The sequence below is a fragment of the Odocoileus virginianus genome, chromosome 9 (genome assembly GCF_023699985.2).
Source record: "Odocoileus virginianus isolate 20LAN1187 ecotype Illinois chromosome 9, Ovbor_1.2, whole genome shotgun sequence".
Taxonomy (NCBI): domain Eukaryota; kingdom Metazoa; phylum Chordata; class Mammalia; order Artiodactyla; family Cervidae; genus Odocoileus; species Odocoileus virginianus.
In genome coordinates this window covers 33,751,106-33,768,338 of record NC_069682.1, presented here as the reverse complement: position 1 = coordinate 33,768,338, position 17,233 = coordinate 33,751,106, and the positions used below count along the sequence as shown (strand labels likewise).

The 17,233-nt window shown below is 38.7% G+C and overlaps 1 protein-coding gene across 5 annotated transcripts in view; it reads right to left on the bottom strand.

The window, feature by feature from the left end:
- ODAD2 (outer dynein arm docking complex subunit 2) overlaps positions 1–17,233 on the bottom strand; it is a 148,674-nt gene that overhangs the window by 51,442 nt on the left and 79,999 nt on the right. For 4 of the 5 annotated variants that reach the window (XM_020895735.2, XM_070472174.1, XM_020895740.2 and 1 more), the window contains one exon: positions 7,466–7,580. In XM_020895735.2, the coding sequence (XP_020751394.2) occupies positions 7,466–7,580 (115 nt within the window). Of the gene's footprint in view, positions 1–4,185; positions 4,412–7,465; positions 7,581–17,233 lie in introns of those variants that run through there. The other variant, XM_020895736.2, reaches the window with a different exon arrangement.

The following is a 17,233-nucleotide window of genomic DNA, read 5'->3' as shown; positions in this document are numbered from 1 at the left end:
ATTTAAATAAGAATTAACAGCAATCATCAAACTCCTCCAAGAATTGAGGAGGTACCACTCCCAAAGGCACTTGTATGAGGCTAGTATTACTTTGACATCAAAGCCAGATAAAGACAACATAAAAAAGGAGAACTACACTCCTCAACAAAACACTAGCAAACCAAATTCAGTAGGATTATACCCCATGACAAAGTAGAATTTATTCCTAGAAAGTATGACTAATTCAGGGCTTCCCAGGTGGCACTAGCGGTAAAAAAAAAAAAAAAAAAAAAAAAAACCCTTCTGCCAGTGCAGGAGATGTAACAGATGCTGGTTTGATCCCTGTATCGGGAAGATCCCCTGGAGGAGGGCATGGCAACGCACTCTAGTATTTTTGCCTGGAAAATCCCATGCACAGAGAAGACTGGCAGGGTACAATCCACAGGGTCACAAAGAGTTGACACAATTGAAGGGACTTAGCATGCATGCATGGGTGATTCAACATAAGAAAATCAATATACTGCCCTACACTAAGAATAAAAGTCAAACCTGTAAGAGCATGTCAGTTGATGCAGAAAAAGTATTTGACAAAACTTAATATCCTCATATGAATTTTTTTAAAGTTCAACAAACTAGGAATAGAAGAAAATGATCTCAACATAATACAGGCCAAGTAGGAAAAACCCACAGCTGAGATCATACTCTGGTGAAAGACTGAAAGTTTCTCTCCAAGATCAGGAACAAGTGTGCCTGTTTTCAGGGTATACAGCCAATATTTTATAGTAACTATAAATGGAATCTAACTTTTAAAAGTTGTGAATCACTGTGTTGTACACCTGAAGCTTATATCATATTGTAAACAATCATATTTCAATTTAGAAAAATTAAAAATACTATGTGCCCAGAGAGATGGAGGGACACAACACTGCATCAGAAACTGGGGTCCTAGTCAATGTCCACGTCTGTGAACTGCGATGGCACAGTTTCTGATGGTGGTCAAGTACAGGGTGTGTTCCTGGGAGTTCTTGGCTAAGCAAGAGATAATGATGTAACAATGGATGACATTTCTCATTTAACAAAGTAACTGGTAGCTGATAAGCTGTTGTTCAGTCGCTAAAGTCTGTGTCTGACTCTTTGTGACCCCATGGGACTGCAGCATGTCAGGCTTCCCTGTCCTTTACCATCTCCCAGAGTTTGCTCAAACTCATGTCCATTGAATCAGTGATGCCATCCAACCATCTCATCCTCTATTGCCCCCTTCTCCTCCTGCCCTCAATCTTTCCCAACATCAGGGTATTTTCCAATGAATCAGCTCTTCGCATCAGGTGGCCAAAGTACTGGAGCTTTAGCATCAGTCCTTCCAGTGAATATTCAGGGTTGATCTCCTTAGGATTGACTGGTTTGATCTCCTTGCTGTCCAAGGGACTTTCAAGAGTCTTCTTCAGCACCATAGTTTGAAAGTATCAATTCTTTGATGCTCAGCCTTTTTATGTCATCTGTACTTGACTATTGGAAAAACCATAGTTTTGACTATATATACTTTTGCCAGCAAAGTGATGTCTCCACTTTTTAATATGCTTTCTAGGTTTGTCATAGCTTTTCTTCCAAGAAGCAAGCACGTTTTAATTTCGTGGCTGCAGTCACTCTGCACCGTGATTTTGGAACCCAAGAAAATAAAATATGTCACTGTTTCCACTTTTCCCTCATTTATTTGCCATGAAGTGATGGGACAGATAAACTGTATTTTCAAATAAAATGGTTAAATGGGGATGCCCCTGGTAGTCCAGAGGCTAAGTCTCCATGCTCCCAAAGCAGCGGACATCCTAAACTAGCAACTTCATTGCAGCCCTCTTCAGAACAGGGACTCAGAAGCCTGGAATGGGAAGCAGTCGCAGGGCAGGAGGGGAATCCAGGTGAAAGCAATACATCTGCCCCACAGATAGTGGTCCTTTCAGCTGGGATCTGAAGACAAGCTTAATCACACCCTCACTTGTTGTGGCCCTTTAAGTCCCAAGCTGAAATCAGGCGCACAGAAAAAATATCTGTAATACAGTTCACTTTAGTTTACAGGATTTTAGAAACTGTGGGCTAGATAAGGAGCATGCTTGAAACTGTTTGGTGACTTGAAAATAACAGCCGACCCTAGAGAGGTGGGCCACCAAACATGGATTACATTTTAAACAGCTTTTCAGTGTTTTAAACCTGTGCAGCTTCTTTGGCACATGGTGGACAGCTATACATTCTTTGGCCCAAACGAGACCAAATGCAAGCTCCTTAAGCCGTGTCTGTGGCAGTCGTCTCAGTGTGAAATTACAGCTCTCTGTACTTCTTGTCCAGGTTCTCTCTGGCTTCCTCATTGGGCATGGCTCATTGGGCAGCTGAAGTTAAACAGAGGGTGATGTCAGATTCCTGCCTGGTTTCATCAGCTATGTTCTGTCACACCTGTAGTCAGGAAGCTAAAACTGCCCAAGCTTGTATTCTAATCTCTCAGAAATTAACTTTTTCTCGTTTCTTTTGGGGAATAGCTCTCAAACATCTTCTAATTGGCTTCTGTTTGGGGCAGATCCTGAGGCCACTGGTTTTAAAGTTACTAGAGATTTTTTTTCCTTCTGAGATCAAAATTCACAACCAAATATTATTTTCTAAACAAGTAGCAAAATTGGGTTTAAGAAGGTTACAAGGCCAAGTGATCACATAGATTAGATACATTACTGATTTGGTAGACAGGTTGAGTTTTCTTCCCAGTGCGACAGCTGTTTTAATTATAGAGAGTATTTATTTCAAAATAAGATACCTGTTTCCCATCTAATTCACAAGGAAGTGGTGACTGCAAATTAATATGAATTATGTGAATCATTTCTTATAAAAAAGCCAATAGAGCCTGGTGGGCTACAGTCCATGGGATCGCACAGAGTCGGACATGACTGAGCAACTAACACTTTCTAGTTTTTATTAATAAAAACTTTTAAAAGTCATAAATGAAAAGGGACAGAATTAAGAAAATTAAGTATTATCTTACATCATTCACAAAAATAAAATATTAAAAAAGGCAGTCATAGTTTAAAAAAGAAACATGTTCTTATCAATGCTGGAAAAATGCTTGAGGTAAGTGGCGTACCATAATTATACATTCTATATGTGAATTCTGTAATTTTTCATTACCTTATTGTTCACAGAGCACAAATTTGAGTTGATTTTCTGCAGCAGGAAATTTTTGTTCTTAAGAACAAAGAATTTAATACATGGATCTTTGCCAGATTCAGTTTTTGCATTCTTTACAGCACAAGTTCATAATGCTGAACACCTGTTCAACCACTGTTTTTCTCCAAAGTGTGTTTGATCATTCAGCTGGAAAGGGACAGCTTTTCACTTCCATTTACAAATATCTCGCACTTTTTACAAAACAGCTCTTCATCTGCAGCCAGACTTGCAGCTCATGAACTTTACTAAATAACATCACTACACAGGTCACTTCTTACAATCTCTGTCCTTTTTAGTAATCTTAACAGGAAAACAACAACAAACTTTCCTTAAGTCTTAAATAAATCCTTTTAAATAAAACTACTTGGAAAAATATGCAGTGAATTTTTATACTTAGTTCACTTTTAGTTCAGCCTGTTCTTTAGATCTTGAGAGACTGAAGAACATTGAGCAGCTTTTAAACTGAAGATGCTTATTTCCTATCTTAAATGCTCTTTAAAGTTTAAGGCCATAAAACAGACTTACATTTCACACCCTGAATTTTCAATCATATAAGGTACGGACAGATAATTATTAGGCTGGTAAAACATTTATCTTTCACTTAGTACATTTTTTAATCACCAGTAACTGATCAAAAACTATAATATATAGACTTCCTCCAGAATGAAGGATTATTTGAAGCTTCTAGCTGAGACACTGACCTCCTGGGAAAAACATCAACATTTCATCCTACAAAAACCCCACATTCCATTTGTTTAATACATCTAATTACAACATAATACAATGCAAGTCCAGTGGCAGCTTACGTGGTGACTCTTAATTTGTCACAATTATCCCACGTTTCATTACTGAATTACTCTGTTGCCTCACTCATTCACTGATAGGGAGCTTTAAATATTTCCCAGCAAGAAAAGAGGCAGTCCATTCACTACATGTAATTTTCACATCTCATTTTCTTAACAGATCTGAAAATGTGTTCTCATGGAAATGCTGTTAACAGTATAAAAAATGGGTAACATCTGTCTTCAACAGCTGACGTCTCACCACACTGACTCCACATGGACACGTATGTAGTGTGCTCAGCTTTTATGATGCCTGACAGATGTTTAGGGACCCTGAAGTAGAAACGACCTGTCTGAAGACATGCCTTCTATTCTCTTCCCACTGGGGCTGCCCTTGGCTGTAATTGACAATAGCTGGTTTCTGCCGCGTTGCTGTCAGTGCCATTAATCTAGACAAAGAAGTTATTTATTTCAAAATGATGCCAACTCCTATGATTCATAAGTTAATAATTCTAAAGTGACTTGCAAAAGTATCTTACGTGAAAAATGTGGAAATGCTTTCTTACCAAATAAAAGGAATTTTTTCCTAGAAAGCTGAGTCATAAACTTACCTGAAACAAGGAGGCGTGAGGAGGAGGGGGAAGGAAGAATGGGCCAAAATATTTGGCAGGACCTCATCTGATTCTGTTATTTCACTGTGAGCAGGATGCCCGGCATGTTCAAAGTGTTTCCTGCCTCTGTTCTCCCACAGAACTTACTCTTATTTGAAAACAATTTAAATTCACCTCCAAACAATAGAATATACAAAATTCTACTTGAAGATTCTAAATTGAACATTGCAAAGTGGATTAACCTAGAGAAGGGAATGGCTACCCACTCCAGTATTCTTGCCTGGAGAATTCCATGAACAGAGAAGCCTGGCTGGCTATAGTCCATGTGGTCTTTGGTGGCAGTGGAAGGCAGTGGAAGGCAGGAGAGGTTCAGGAGGAATGGAGCTCTCTGGAGGCGTGGGTCTAGACTGGTCCTTCGGGCCAAGGGCTTAAACACAGACAAGATGGGTTGTTTTTAAAGCTTCAATGTGGTTCAGTTTAGGTTGTTAGCAAAGAAGACCAGTTGGGTATTCAGGACAGAAATCCTCGGCAAGAATAATGAATATGAAAACACTGGAAAATCTTTTAAAGCCAATTACAGATAAGTAGGCAGATTTAGAGTTGAAATCCATAGGAATAAAGGGTGTAATTAACATGTAATAACGACATTAATAGAAATGTTCACCATACAAAATGGTACCTCACCAATGATAATATTAAATTCCTATTGTCAATGGTGATTTGAGAGTTACTTAGTATCTCTAACAAGCTTCTCCAGGAAAAGGAAAGACCTTTGGTATGTTTTTACCTATTACCTTACACTACCTAACATGCTTTCCTAATCACCTGATACTTTAGATTCAGATTGTTACTGTGACAATACCATCTTTTATTTTAATGGCTTTTATTTTATGCCATTACTTTTAAAGAAATTCTTTCTTAACAATTTGATAAAAATTGAAAGCCATATTATAATACAAATTCTTATTTAGCAAAAATTCTAATGATTTTTTCATTATTATTTCTATAACTCATGTTATTCCCTTTCTTATAATCTTCTGTTTTGCTGGAAAACATTCTAAAGTTAATTTTTTTTCAGAAAAGACTCATGGAGGATAACTTTCCTGAATCCCAACATTTCTAAAAGAACAATGTCTTTATTCCATCCTTACCCTACACTACACCCTACTCAGGTGCTAGTTTTGCAGGATATAGAATTTCAGGATAAAAAATGTTTTCCTTTAAAGACAGAAAAAGTTTTGTTCCATTTGCTTTAGAATTCACTGTGAATGATGTTAAGTCTAATACTGGTGTGATTCTTGTTCTTATATAACTTTTTCCTTTCCTTTAATTTCTGGAAATGCCAAATTTGAATTTGTGTCTAGGTATAGATAAATTCCTTTTCCCTACTTGGCACTAAATGGATCTTTCAATCTGGAGACTAGAGTCTTTCTTCAACTCTTCAGCTTATAGAAACCACCTCCCCCTTTTATAAATGATTGTTTATTCCTTTTGCTTTCCTTTTGTGTGCTTGAAATTCCTATTTTCTTTTTACATTTACATTTTTAGTTGTTTACTAGACTTTATCACCCAGATTAATTACTCAGTCACATCCCAGTACCATACATAATGTAGTATTTGTCTCTTTTATTAAATTTATTGTTTCCCAAATATATTTTTAATTTCCAAAAGCCCTTTCTTAATCTATGAATACTTTTTATTTAGCCATTTTGGGCTTAGCAGTATCCCTTGGGTCATTCTAAGGATGTTAATTTTAAAAATTTAATTTTGTTTTCTGTTCCTCCGAAGTTAGTTCTGCTTATCAGTCTTGACTTGTCTCTAAAACCAATTAGCTTTTCTTAAAGATAATTAAGATCATTAAAGATATGAAAGATTGTTTAAGGAGGATTAAGATCTCTCTTAAAGAATATCCTTAAAGAAATCCTTCAAAGACGTGTAGCAACCTTTCTTCAATAGACTTCTTTCTTGCTCCCTAAATAATATCATTTATATTTTGTATTTAAAAAAAATTTTTGGGTCTTATATAGTAGGATTATATTGTATCTCTGATTCTGAAACTTGCTTTTATGTTGGTCAGTATGTTCATGAGATATACTGATATTGATGCAGACATTGCTGAAGTACATTCATTTTTTATTGCTGCGCTGGATAACATGTTATGACTATGCTGTCATCTTGTTATTCATTTTCCTATAGGCTAACATTTGAGGTGTTTTTATTTTTCCCTTTATTGTTATAAAAAAAATAGTCCACTAACCAGTTTGTAATAAGTCTTTTCTAAATATTAGTATATATCACAATTCACTTTTTACAATTACTTCTAGTCACAAATATTAGGAAGATAGTTAGAGGCATGTTAAATTTATTACAGGAATTAAATGCTTTCTGTAACAATACTCGACAGAGAAATCTCTAGACTTTACATCTAGTCTTTATTAACACATAAGAAAAGTGCAATTCATGACATTATGTGACTTTTTCAAGGTAACAAAGAACTTAGTGATTTTTCATGGTAGTCAATCAGGCAGTAAGTAAGACAGAAGTTATCTTGGGCTTCTGAAAGTAGCAGTAATGCAATTTTTTTTTTTTCACCCAAGAGGTAAGAACAGTATACTTTCCTTCCCCTTGATGTACCTGTGGTATTTGTTTCAATCCCACCAGTCAAGTAGAACATGGTAAGCTCTGCCATCTTAGCCCAGTTTCATTTAACATCTAAAAACTGACCAGGAAAACGTATTGCTCAAAAATTATTTTGGCACAAAAGTTCAGTATTCTTTTTCCCAGGTAAAAATCTGACCATAAAGAAGTGAAAAGCAGTTGGTGACCTATGGTAACATCATTCACCATGGTATTAGAGATTCTAGGATGGACTGACTTGCAGTCTCTTCTTACCTTTGCATTCTGGATGCAGGGACAGAGGGCCCAAGCTGCACTGGCCTTCACGTCCGGGTGAGGATTTTTTAGCAGGGACCACAACAAACGAACCCCATCTAAGCGATCAATTATCCTATTGTGAAACAAACAATAAAAAACCCAGAGGTATATACTGTAATTAGTACATGAAAATAAAATTTAAATGGCCTATCCACACAGTTCTAATTACTTTTTTCTCCTTTTGACATTTTGCTTGCTATTTTTTTTTCAAAACTTTAAGAACAGCAGGGACTTAACATGCTATTGATGTCAGTTCTCTGATTTCAGTTTTACACTCATGATGCAAAAAGCAAGCTCTATAATAATTATGATTCACATAAACTAAAAATCAAGCCATGTAATTTTTTAATTAGCTGTATACAGACTGTTGCCTGAATGCAAAAATACTGGTTTCTTTCATATAGTAACATCTAAATACTTTCCAAGACAAATATTTACGCCTCAAAACTGTGCAGTTACCTTCTTTATTTGGTCTATGTCTAATTGACTTACCGTACGGCATGACATATTTTAAACTCCTCCAGTCCTAATCTAGCACTAGGAATTAAAATCATTACGCCACACTGCCTCCTTTGTTGGGCAGCAATAACACGTAACTTGTTTTCCATGTGCTTGCTTCCCAGAGAGACTAACATTGCAGACTGTGTTATAATTACTTAAACATACTGTAATCAAAATATCTTCTTGACTAGCTGAAAAATGAATTATCATCAGAGTCATCTCCACACCATCTGTCTTCTGTTTATACACCAATCAGTCCAGGGAGCATAACCTCGCATTAAGGTCCGTTGAGTACTCACAGTTGAGAAGAAGGCCAAACAAAACTTAATATCCTTTACAAACATGACTTTGTTCAGAAATATATACTAAACTACGAGCAGATGGAAAAAGATAAAGAATATCAAAATTCCTTTGATTTTAAACCTTGAGTTAAATACATGTAGTACTTAGCCACAGATAGAATAAATACTCCTAGCTTAGTGCCATTCAAATTTTTTCTTGAAAATTGACTAAAAATACTACATTTCTTGATTATCTGAGATGAGTTTGCCAGAAAAAAAAAATGTATTATTCAAAAGGTTCCAAGTTGGGTATAAGTTTTCTATAACCTTAAAAAAAGTTGGTAGGGCAAATAGCTTATAGTAAGATATAAACTATCTCTTTAAAAGATGATCTTTAAGTAAAAGAGCATTGAGAAAGTGTTTTAACCCCATGTTTAACTAAACAGTTTTCTAAAGCTAAAACTCTCTGTCACTATATTGCTAAGGGAAATTAAAGGTTTTATTTCTCAATTTACAGAAAGTATAAAGAAAGATAGTGAATACACTGTACTTCACAATGAAGGATTTACTTTACCAACTTAAAAAAGCTTACTATTTTAAACGTGCCACTGAAAACATAATTAATGGAGATTCCTGGGTCTCTATGTATTTTTTTCCAAGTATGATTTCTCAAAGAACAACAGTGAATGATAATCTGTCCTACTCTCTCACCAATGTAGTCAGTACTAATATTCGCATTAGGAATATTTAGCCATACAATGCAGGACATAGCTTATCATTAGAGTGGAAGTCATTGGGATGGCACACATTTTCAGTTATAAAGAGGGATAATTGAACTCTGGATCCCTACCCCAGGCAAAATTTCACAATTAACAATAAAAATTCACTGTTCATTCTAAAATCATATACACTGTCTTTGACTGTCACCCCAAATCCTAGACAATTCCTCAGCTGCTTAGTTACAATGGCTGAGGACTGTGACCTCATTACAGATGACTTAAAAGATAGCATGGTACAGAGTAATTACCTGAGATGAGGAAAACATTAAAAAAAAAATTGCGAACAGAGGAACTAACAAAGTCAAGGGCAGCAGACTTCAGAGTTTAACCTTGCTCCTCCATCTCCCTCATCCTCTGCGTCGGTCACACTGTGGATTTACTTTACAGTAAGTCACGTGTCTCCCTACTTCTCTTTCTCCCTGCCAGCACCCTACCTGTAGTCTCTGTTACCTCATGTGGGGACAGCTACAGGACAGCTATTGTGTCTTCTGCTGCTGCTAAGTCGCCTCAGTTGTGTCCGACTCTGTGCGACCCCATAGATGGCAGCCCACCAGGCTCCCCCGTCCCTGGGATTCTCCAGGCAAGAACACTGGAGTGGGTTGCCATTTCCTTGTGTCTTCAGTTTCTCTCAATTCCAATCCCTCCTATAGATCCCGGTGAAATTAATCCTGCTGAGAGAGCATTTTAGAGCTTCTGCACTATCTCCTTGCAAGCAAGGCCCCAGGCATATTCATTCTGTCCATCACACCAGCCAAAACATTCAATTAACGCTTGGTGAACAGTTCACAACTGAGAGATCACTCCCAGGGGACAGTCTCGGACAGCTTCCCACTGCCTGCATGGTATTCACACCCCAGTCTTGAACTCAGCATTTAACATTTCCAATGAGCTGGTTTATTCTCCCAATTCCCTGTATTCAGGTGTTTGCTCATAAAACTCCGTGGCCACCTACTAAACACTACTTGCTGAGCATACAGAAGTAATAGATTCACTCAAATCTGGTTGCTCAGGGTAGTTACAGTGTATAAAGTCACAGCAAGCAGTGAATTTGTAAATACCAAATCATTGCTCTTTGGGGAATATGAAGTTTTGCTCCTAAGAGCCTCTGTGAGAATATTTTCATTAACTGATCAACATATAATCTTGTTTTATGTGTGCTTCTGTTTAAAGACACTTTCCTTAATAATATATTTTTGATTCATTAATATTGAATCCACGAGCAATCCAGCACACACATTTTTCTCTGTAAGGCACATGGCAGGCTTCTTGTACTTTGGCATTAGGCTTAGGGGCCATTTCAAACAGGAAGATCACCAGCTCAAAGCACAAAAATGCAAAACATGTGGCACTAAATACTATGAAGATGACACATTTACAAAAGGAGAGCGGAAACAAGAGGGCGGAGTATGGCCGTGTTCAACTCCAGCTGGAAACACGTGCATGGAATAACTGCAAAAGTGCTATAAGGATTAATTAGGGGGATCACAAATACATTTCAGCAAGATGTGAATACATGAATAAAGGCTCTGCAAATAAAAGGGATTTTCACTGTCCTTCAGGAAACTGCAGTCTAGTGAAGGTGGTAAAGAGACCATTACAATCTGTTCTGGTAAATGCTATAGGAGGGTGGTCCCCAACCTTTTGGCACCAGGGACTGGTTTCATGGAAGACAATTTTCCCATGGACCAGGAGTTGAGGGGATGGTTTCAGGGTAATTCAAGCACATTACATTTATTGTGCTTACTTTATTTCTATTATTATTACATGAGCTCCAACTCAGATCACCAGGTATTAGATCCCAGAGACTGGGAACCCCTGCTAAGAGATGTGGGTGTCAGGTTCCACGTGAACACAGAGGGGAGACACTGGTTAACTCACAAGTCACAGAGATTCTCCCAGCTCTAAACCTTTGCCCACATCACCTCCACCTTTCGCTGTGACAATGCATATTTTAAGGTCTACAATAAAACCTCTCCTCAAATCCTCTGGCTCCTCCCTCCTCTGAGAGCCCTTTGAGTTTTGCTGCCCTTGTTTCTGGCTCTCATCATATACTGCTTTGCAGTGTGGTCATGTGTGTATGCATCTTATTTCCCCAAGTGCCGTGTAATCTCCTTGACAGCAGGAATCTACTACTGCCCACCATGCTTAGCGCACGTTCCTGAGCCAGTGAATATTGGTTAAATGAACCTGAAACAGAAGTCTTTGCCTACTCCTTTTTTCGCTGAATCAAAAATCTCTCCCGACACAAATACACTCATTTTTAACCTCATACTTGAAAAGCATAACATTCAAATTCAAAATCTAACCAGTAAATTTTTATTTGGAGTTCCTCCTAGGTTGAAAGTGCATTTTCATACATCTTCTTTACAACTTTATTGCTTTTTTAATATACAATGATGGGCTTATAGGTGGTATTAATTACACCACTGCCCATTTTCAATGGATCTTTCTCCTTTTGTATAGTTCTTTAATTTTACTACTATCTTGCTTTGATTTCATCTCCAGCACTATGTTAACTCTTCCTGTTTTTATTATCAGTAGAGTTTCACATTAATACTTTGATATTATAAAAACAAAACTGAATTACATGTTTCCAAAATCCTCAGCTTTATCACAGAACTCAAACTGTGGACTGACAAAATAACAGTTTTTGAAAGACAAATACATGCTCATACTCTGGCTCTTTAAAAAAAAAACAAGAAAAGACACAGCAGCTTGTTATGAGTTTTAGTTTCTTTTGTCATGTTAACTCTTGTCAGGATTGTTAAGAAGTCTGGCTGGCTTGCCTGCCCACCAAGGCCACATATATGAACAAATGTGGACAGTTTGCACCCACATGGCCAGTATGGCTGAAGTTGCAGAATTTCTGTCTGGCAAAGCCAGTACATCTATTTTGAAACCATAATTTAGCATCGTGTCTAAAAATGTCATAATATTTGCAAATTGTGCTGATAAATACCATTGTCAGACAATGGCTCAACCCAAATGTGGTTAGCCTGAAAGAACATGATGTTCTTAAGCCACATTATAAATTGCAACTGAAATCTATACGTTTTAAAACCAGGTTGGCAATTCTGCAAAAATGGAAACATAAATGCAGGTCAGAATTAATGACTGCGAAAAAAAACTATGATTAGAAAAAATTTAACATTTTTATAAAAATTCTCCAAGTTTTAATGTTTCTATCTCTATGTATTCTTTTGAAGAGACTATGGGAGACCATATAGGCAGCTGGGTGAAGCTGGAGCGGCAGCTGTGTAACTCTGGAGCGGCTGTGAGGAGATACCCCACATCCAAGAGCAAAGGAGAAGCCCCAGCAAGATATGGTAGGAGAGGTGAAATCGCCTTTAGAATCAAACCTCACACACGCCAGAGATGCTCAGAGGGCTCAAAAATACCTTGTCCATACCAAGGCCCCACAGAGACTGAGACAGAACTCTGTTTGGTTTAATTCTGTGGAGGTACGGGTCAGCACTGGACTGCTGGGGGCAGGAGCTCTGGGTGCAGCAGACCTGGGTATGGCATAAGCCCTCTTGGAGGAGGTTGCCATTAACCCACCATAGAGCCGCCAAAACTTACACAGACCTGAGGAAACAGACTCTGGGAGGACACAAACAGAACCTTGTGTGCACCAGGACCCAGAAAAAAGGAGCAGTGACCCCACATCAGACTGACCCAGACTGGCCCATGTGTGTCCAGGAGTCTCTGGTGGAGGCCTGGGTCAGCGGTGGCCTGCTGCAGGGTTGAGGGCACTCAGTGCAGAAGTGCGTGCATGGGACCTTTTGAAGGAGGTCACCATTATCTTCATTACCTCCACCATAGTTTGTCCTCAGGTCAACAACAGGGAGGGAACACAGCCCCACCCATCAACAGAAAATTGGATTAAAGATTTACTCATTTTTAATTAAAAAATTATTATTAAAAAGAATTCATTTGAATCGGTTCTAATGAGATGGATGAAACTGGAGCCCATTATACAGAGTGAAGTAAGCCAGAAAGATAAAGACCATTACAGTATACTAACACATATATATGGAATTTAGAAAGATGGTAATGATAACCCTATATGCAAAACAGAAAAAGAGACTCAGATGTATAGAACAAATTTGTGTACTCTGTGGGAGAAGGTGAGGGTGGGATGTTTCAAGAGAACAGCATCGAAACATGTATATTATCTAGGGTGAAACAGATCACCAGCCCAGGTTGGATGCATGAGACAAGTGCTCGGGCCTGGTGCACTGGGAAGACCCAGAGGGATCAGGTGGAGAGGGAGGTGGGAGGGGGGATCGGGATGGGGAATACAAGTAAATCCATGGCTAATTCATTTCAATGTATGACAAAAACCACTGCAATGTTGTAAAGTAATTAGCCTCCAACTAATAAAAATAAATGAAAAAAAAAAAAAAGATTTACTCAGCATGGGGCTGCCCATTTGAATAAGACCCAGTTTCCCCACCAGTCAGTCTCTCCCATAAGGAAGCTTCCATAAGCCTCTTATCCTTCTCCATCAGAGGGCAGACAGACTGAAAACCACAATCACAGAAAACTAACCAAACTGATCACATGGACCACTCAGTTCAGTTCAATTCAGTCGCTCAGTCGTGTCCGACTCTTTGAGACCCCATGAATCACAGCATGCCAGGCCTCCCTGTCCATCACCAACTCCCAGAGTTTACCCAAACTCATGCCCATCAAGTCGGTGATGCCATCCAGCCATCTCATCCTCTGTCGTCCCCTTCTCCTCCTGCCCCCAATCCCTCCCAGCATCAGGGTCTTTTCCAATAAGTCAACTCTTTGCATGAGGTCGCCAAAGTATTGGAGTTTCAGCTTCAGCATCAGTCCTTCCAATAAACACCCAGGACTTATCTCCTTTAGGATGGACTGGTTGGATCTTCTTGCAGTCCAAGGGACTCTCAAGAGTCTTCTCCAACACCATAGTTCAAAAGCATCAATTTTTCGGCGCTCAGCTTTCTTCACAGTCCAACTCTCACAGCCATACATGACCACTGGAAAAACCATAGCCTTGACCAGATGGACCTTTGTTGGCAAAGTAACCTCTCTGCTTTTTCATATGCTATCTAGGTTGGTCATAACTTTCCTTCCAAGGAGTAAGCGTCTTTTAATTTCATGGCTACAGTCACCATCTGCAATGATTTTGGAGCCCCAAAAAATAAAGTCTGCCACTGTTTCCACTGTTTCTCCATCTATTTGCCATGAGGTGATGGGACCAGATACCATGATCTTAGTTTTCTGAATGTTAAGCTTTAAGCCAACTTTTTCACTCTCCTCTTTCACTTTCATCAAGAGGTTTTTTAGTTCCTCTTCACTTTCTGCCATAAGGGTGGTGTCATCTGCATATCTGAGGTTATTGATATTTCTCCGGGCAATCTTGATTCCAGCTTGTGCTTCTTCCAGTCCAGGGTTTCTCATGATGTACTCTGCATATAAGTTAAATAAGCAGGGTGACAATATACAGCCTTGACGTACTCCTTTTCCTATTTGGAACCAGTCTGTTGTTTCATGTCCAGTTCTAACTGTTGCTTCCTGACCTGCATACAGATTTCTCAAGAGGCAGGTCAGGTGGGCTGGTATTCCCATCTCCTTCAGTATTTTCCACAGTTTATTGTGATCCACACAGTCAAAGGCTTTGGCGTAGTCAATAAAGCAGAATAGCCTTGTCTAACTCAGTGAAACTATGACCATGCTGTGTAGGGTCACCCAAGACTGACAGTTCTGACAAAATGTGGTCCACTGGAGAAGGGAATGGCAAAGCAGTTCAGTATTATTGCCTTGACAATCCCATGAACAGTATGAAAAGGCAAAAAGACAGGACACTGAAAGATGAACTCCACAGGTCGGTAGGTGCCCAACATGCTACTGGAGATCAGTGGAGAAATAACTCCAGAAAGAATGAAGAGACAGAGCCAAAGCAAAAACAACACCCAGTTGTGGATGTGACTGGTGATGGAAGTAAAGTCTGATGCTGTAAAGAGCAATATTGCATAGGAACCTGGAATGTTAGGTCCATGAATCAAGGCAAATTGGAAGTGGTCAAACAGGAGATGGCAAGAGTGAATATCGACATTTTAGGAATCAGTGAACGAAAATGGACTGGAATGGGTGAATTTCACTCAGATGACCATTATATTTATTACTGTGGGCAAGAATTCCTTAGAGGAAATGAAGTAGCCATCATAGTCAACAAAAGAGTCTGAAATGCAGTACTTGGATGCAATCTTAAAAATGACAGAAAGATCTCTGTTCACTTCCAAGGCAAACCATTCAGTATCACAGTAATCCAAGTCTATGCCCCAACCAATAATGCTGAAGAAGCTGAAGTTGAATGGTTCTATGAAGACCTATAAGACCTTCTAGAACTAACACCCAAAGAAGGTGTCCTTTTCATTAAAGGGGACTGGAATGCAAAAGTAGGAAGTCAAGAAGTATCTGGAATAACGGGAAAATTTGGCTTTGGAATACAGAATTAAGCAGGGCAAAGGCTAACAAAGTTTTGCCAAGAAAATACACTGGTCATAGCAAACACTCTCTTCCAACAACACAAGAGAAGACTCTACACATGGACATCACCAGATAGTCAATACTAAAATCAGATTGATTATATTCTTTGCAGTCAAAGATGGAGAAGCTCTATACAGTCAGCAAAAAAAAAAACACCAGGAGCTGACTGTGGCTCAGATCATGAACTCCTTATTGCCAAATTCAGACGTAAATTGAAGAAAGTATGGAAAACCACTAGACCATTCAGATATGACCTAAATCAAATCCCTTGTGACTATACAGTGAAAGCGACAAATAGATTCAAAGTGTTAGATCTGATAGACGAGAGTGCCTGAAGAACTATGGATGGAGGTTCGTGACATTGTACAGTAGGCAGTGATCAAGACCATCCCCAAGAAAAAGAAATGCAAAAAGGCAAAATGGTTGTCTGAGGAGGCCTTACAAATAGCTGTGAATAGAAGAGAAGTAAAAGGCAAAGGAGTGAAAAAGTTGGCTTAAAGCTAAACATTCAGAAAACTAAGATCATGGCATCTGGTCCCATCACCTCATGGGAAATAGATGGAGAAACAGTGGAAACAGTGGCAGACTTTATTTTGGGGGGCTCCAAAATCACTACAGATGGTGATTGCAGCCATGAAATTAAAAAAACACTTACCTTGGAAGGAAAGTTATGACCAACCTAGATAGCATATGAAAAAGCAGAGACATTACTTTGCCCACAAATGTCCGTCTAGTCAAGGCTATGGTTTTTCCAGTGGTCATGTATGGATGTGACAGTTGGACTGTGGAGAAAGTGGAGTGCTGAAAAATCGATGCTTTTGAACTATGGTGTTGGAGAAGACTCTTGAGAGTCCTTTGGACTGCAAGGAGATCCAACCAGTCCATCCTAAAGGAGATAAGTCCTGGGTGTTTATTGGAAGGACTGATGCTGAAGCTGAAACTCCAATACTTTGGCGACCTCATGCAAAGAGTTGACTTACTGGAAAAGACCCTGATGCTGGGAGGGATTGGGGGCAGGAGGAGAAGGGGACGACAGAGGATGAGATGGCATCACCGACTCGATCGACATGAGTTTGGGTAAACTCCGGGAGTTGGTGATGGACAGGGAGGCCTGGCATGCTGCGATTCATGGGGTCTCAAAGAGTCGGACACGACTGAGTGACTAAACTGAACTGAAACTAGGTAATTATAAATCATGTATTCAAATACCAGGACTACTACCTAGAATCACAATATTGGGCAAATATTTAATCTCCTGAAGCTTGAATTTCCTCATCTATTAAAATCAGGTGATATTACCTTACTAATCAGATATCCAATATAATTACAAATAGATATACAATTAATGTTAGTTTCATTTCCGAGGTTGATAAACATGCAGATAAACTTAGATTGATCTGTGGCTCTATTTATATCCAGTAATTAGGCTAAGTCAAGATTTAAAGTGGATATTTGTTCAGAGTATACTATAAACTTACTAATATACACTAGAAATATAAAGTATTGAACAAAAAAATCCTGATTTTATTCAGGCATACAGCCTCACTTGAGTATATGAGCACCACGTTATCAGTAGAGATAGCAAAGATAATATAGTTGATTTGGATTTGAATTCAATTAAATAAATTTGCATTGACATTCTATGT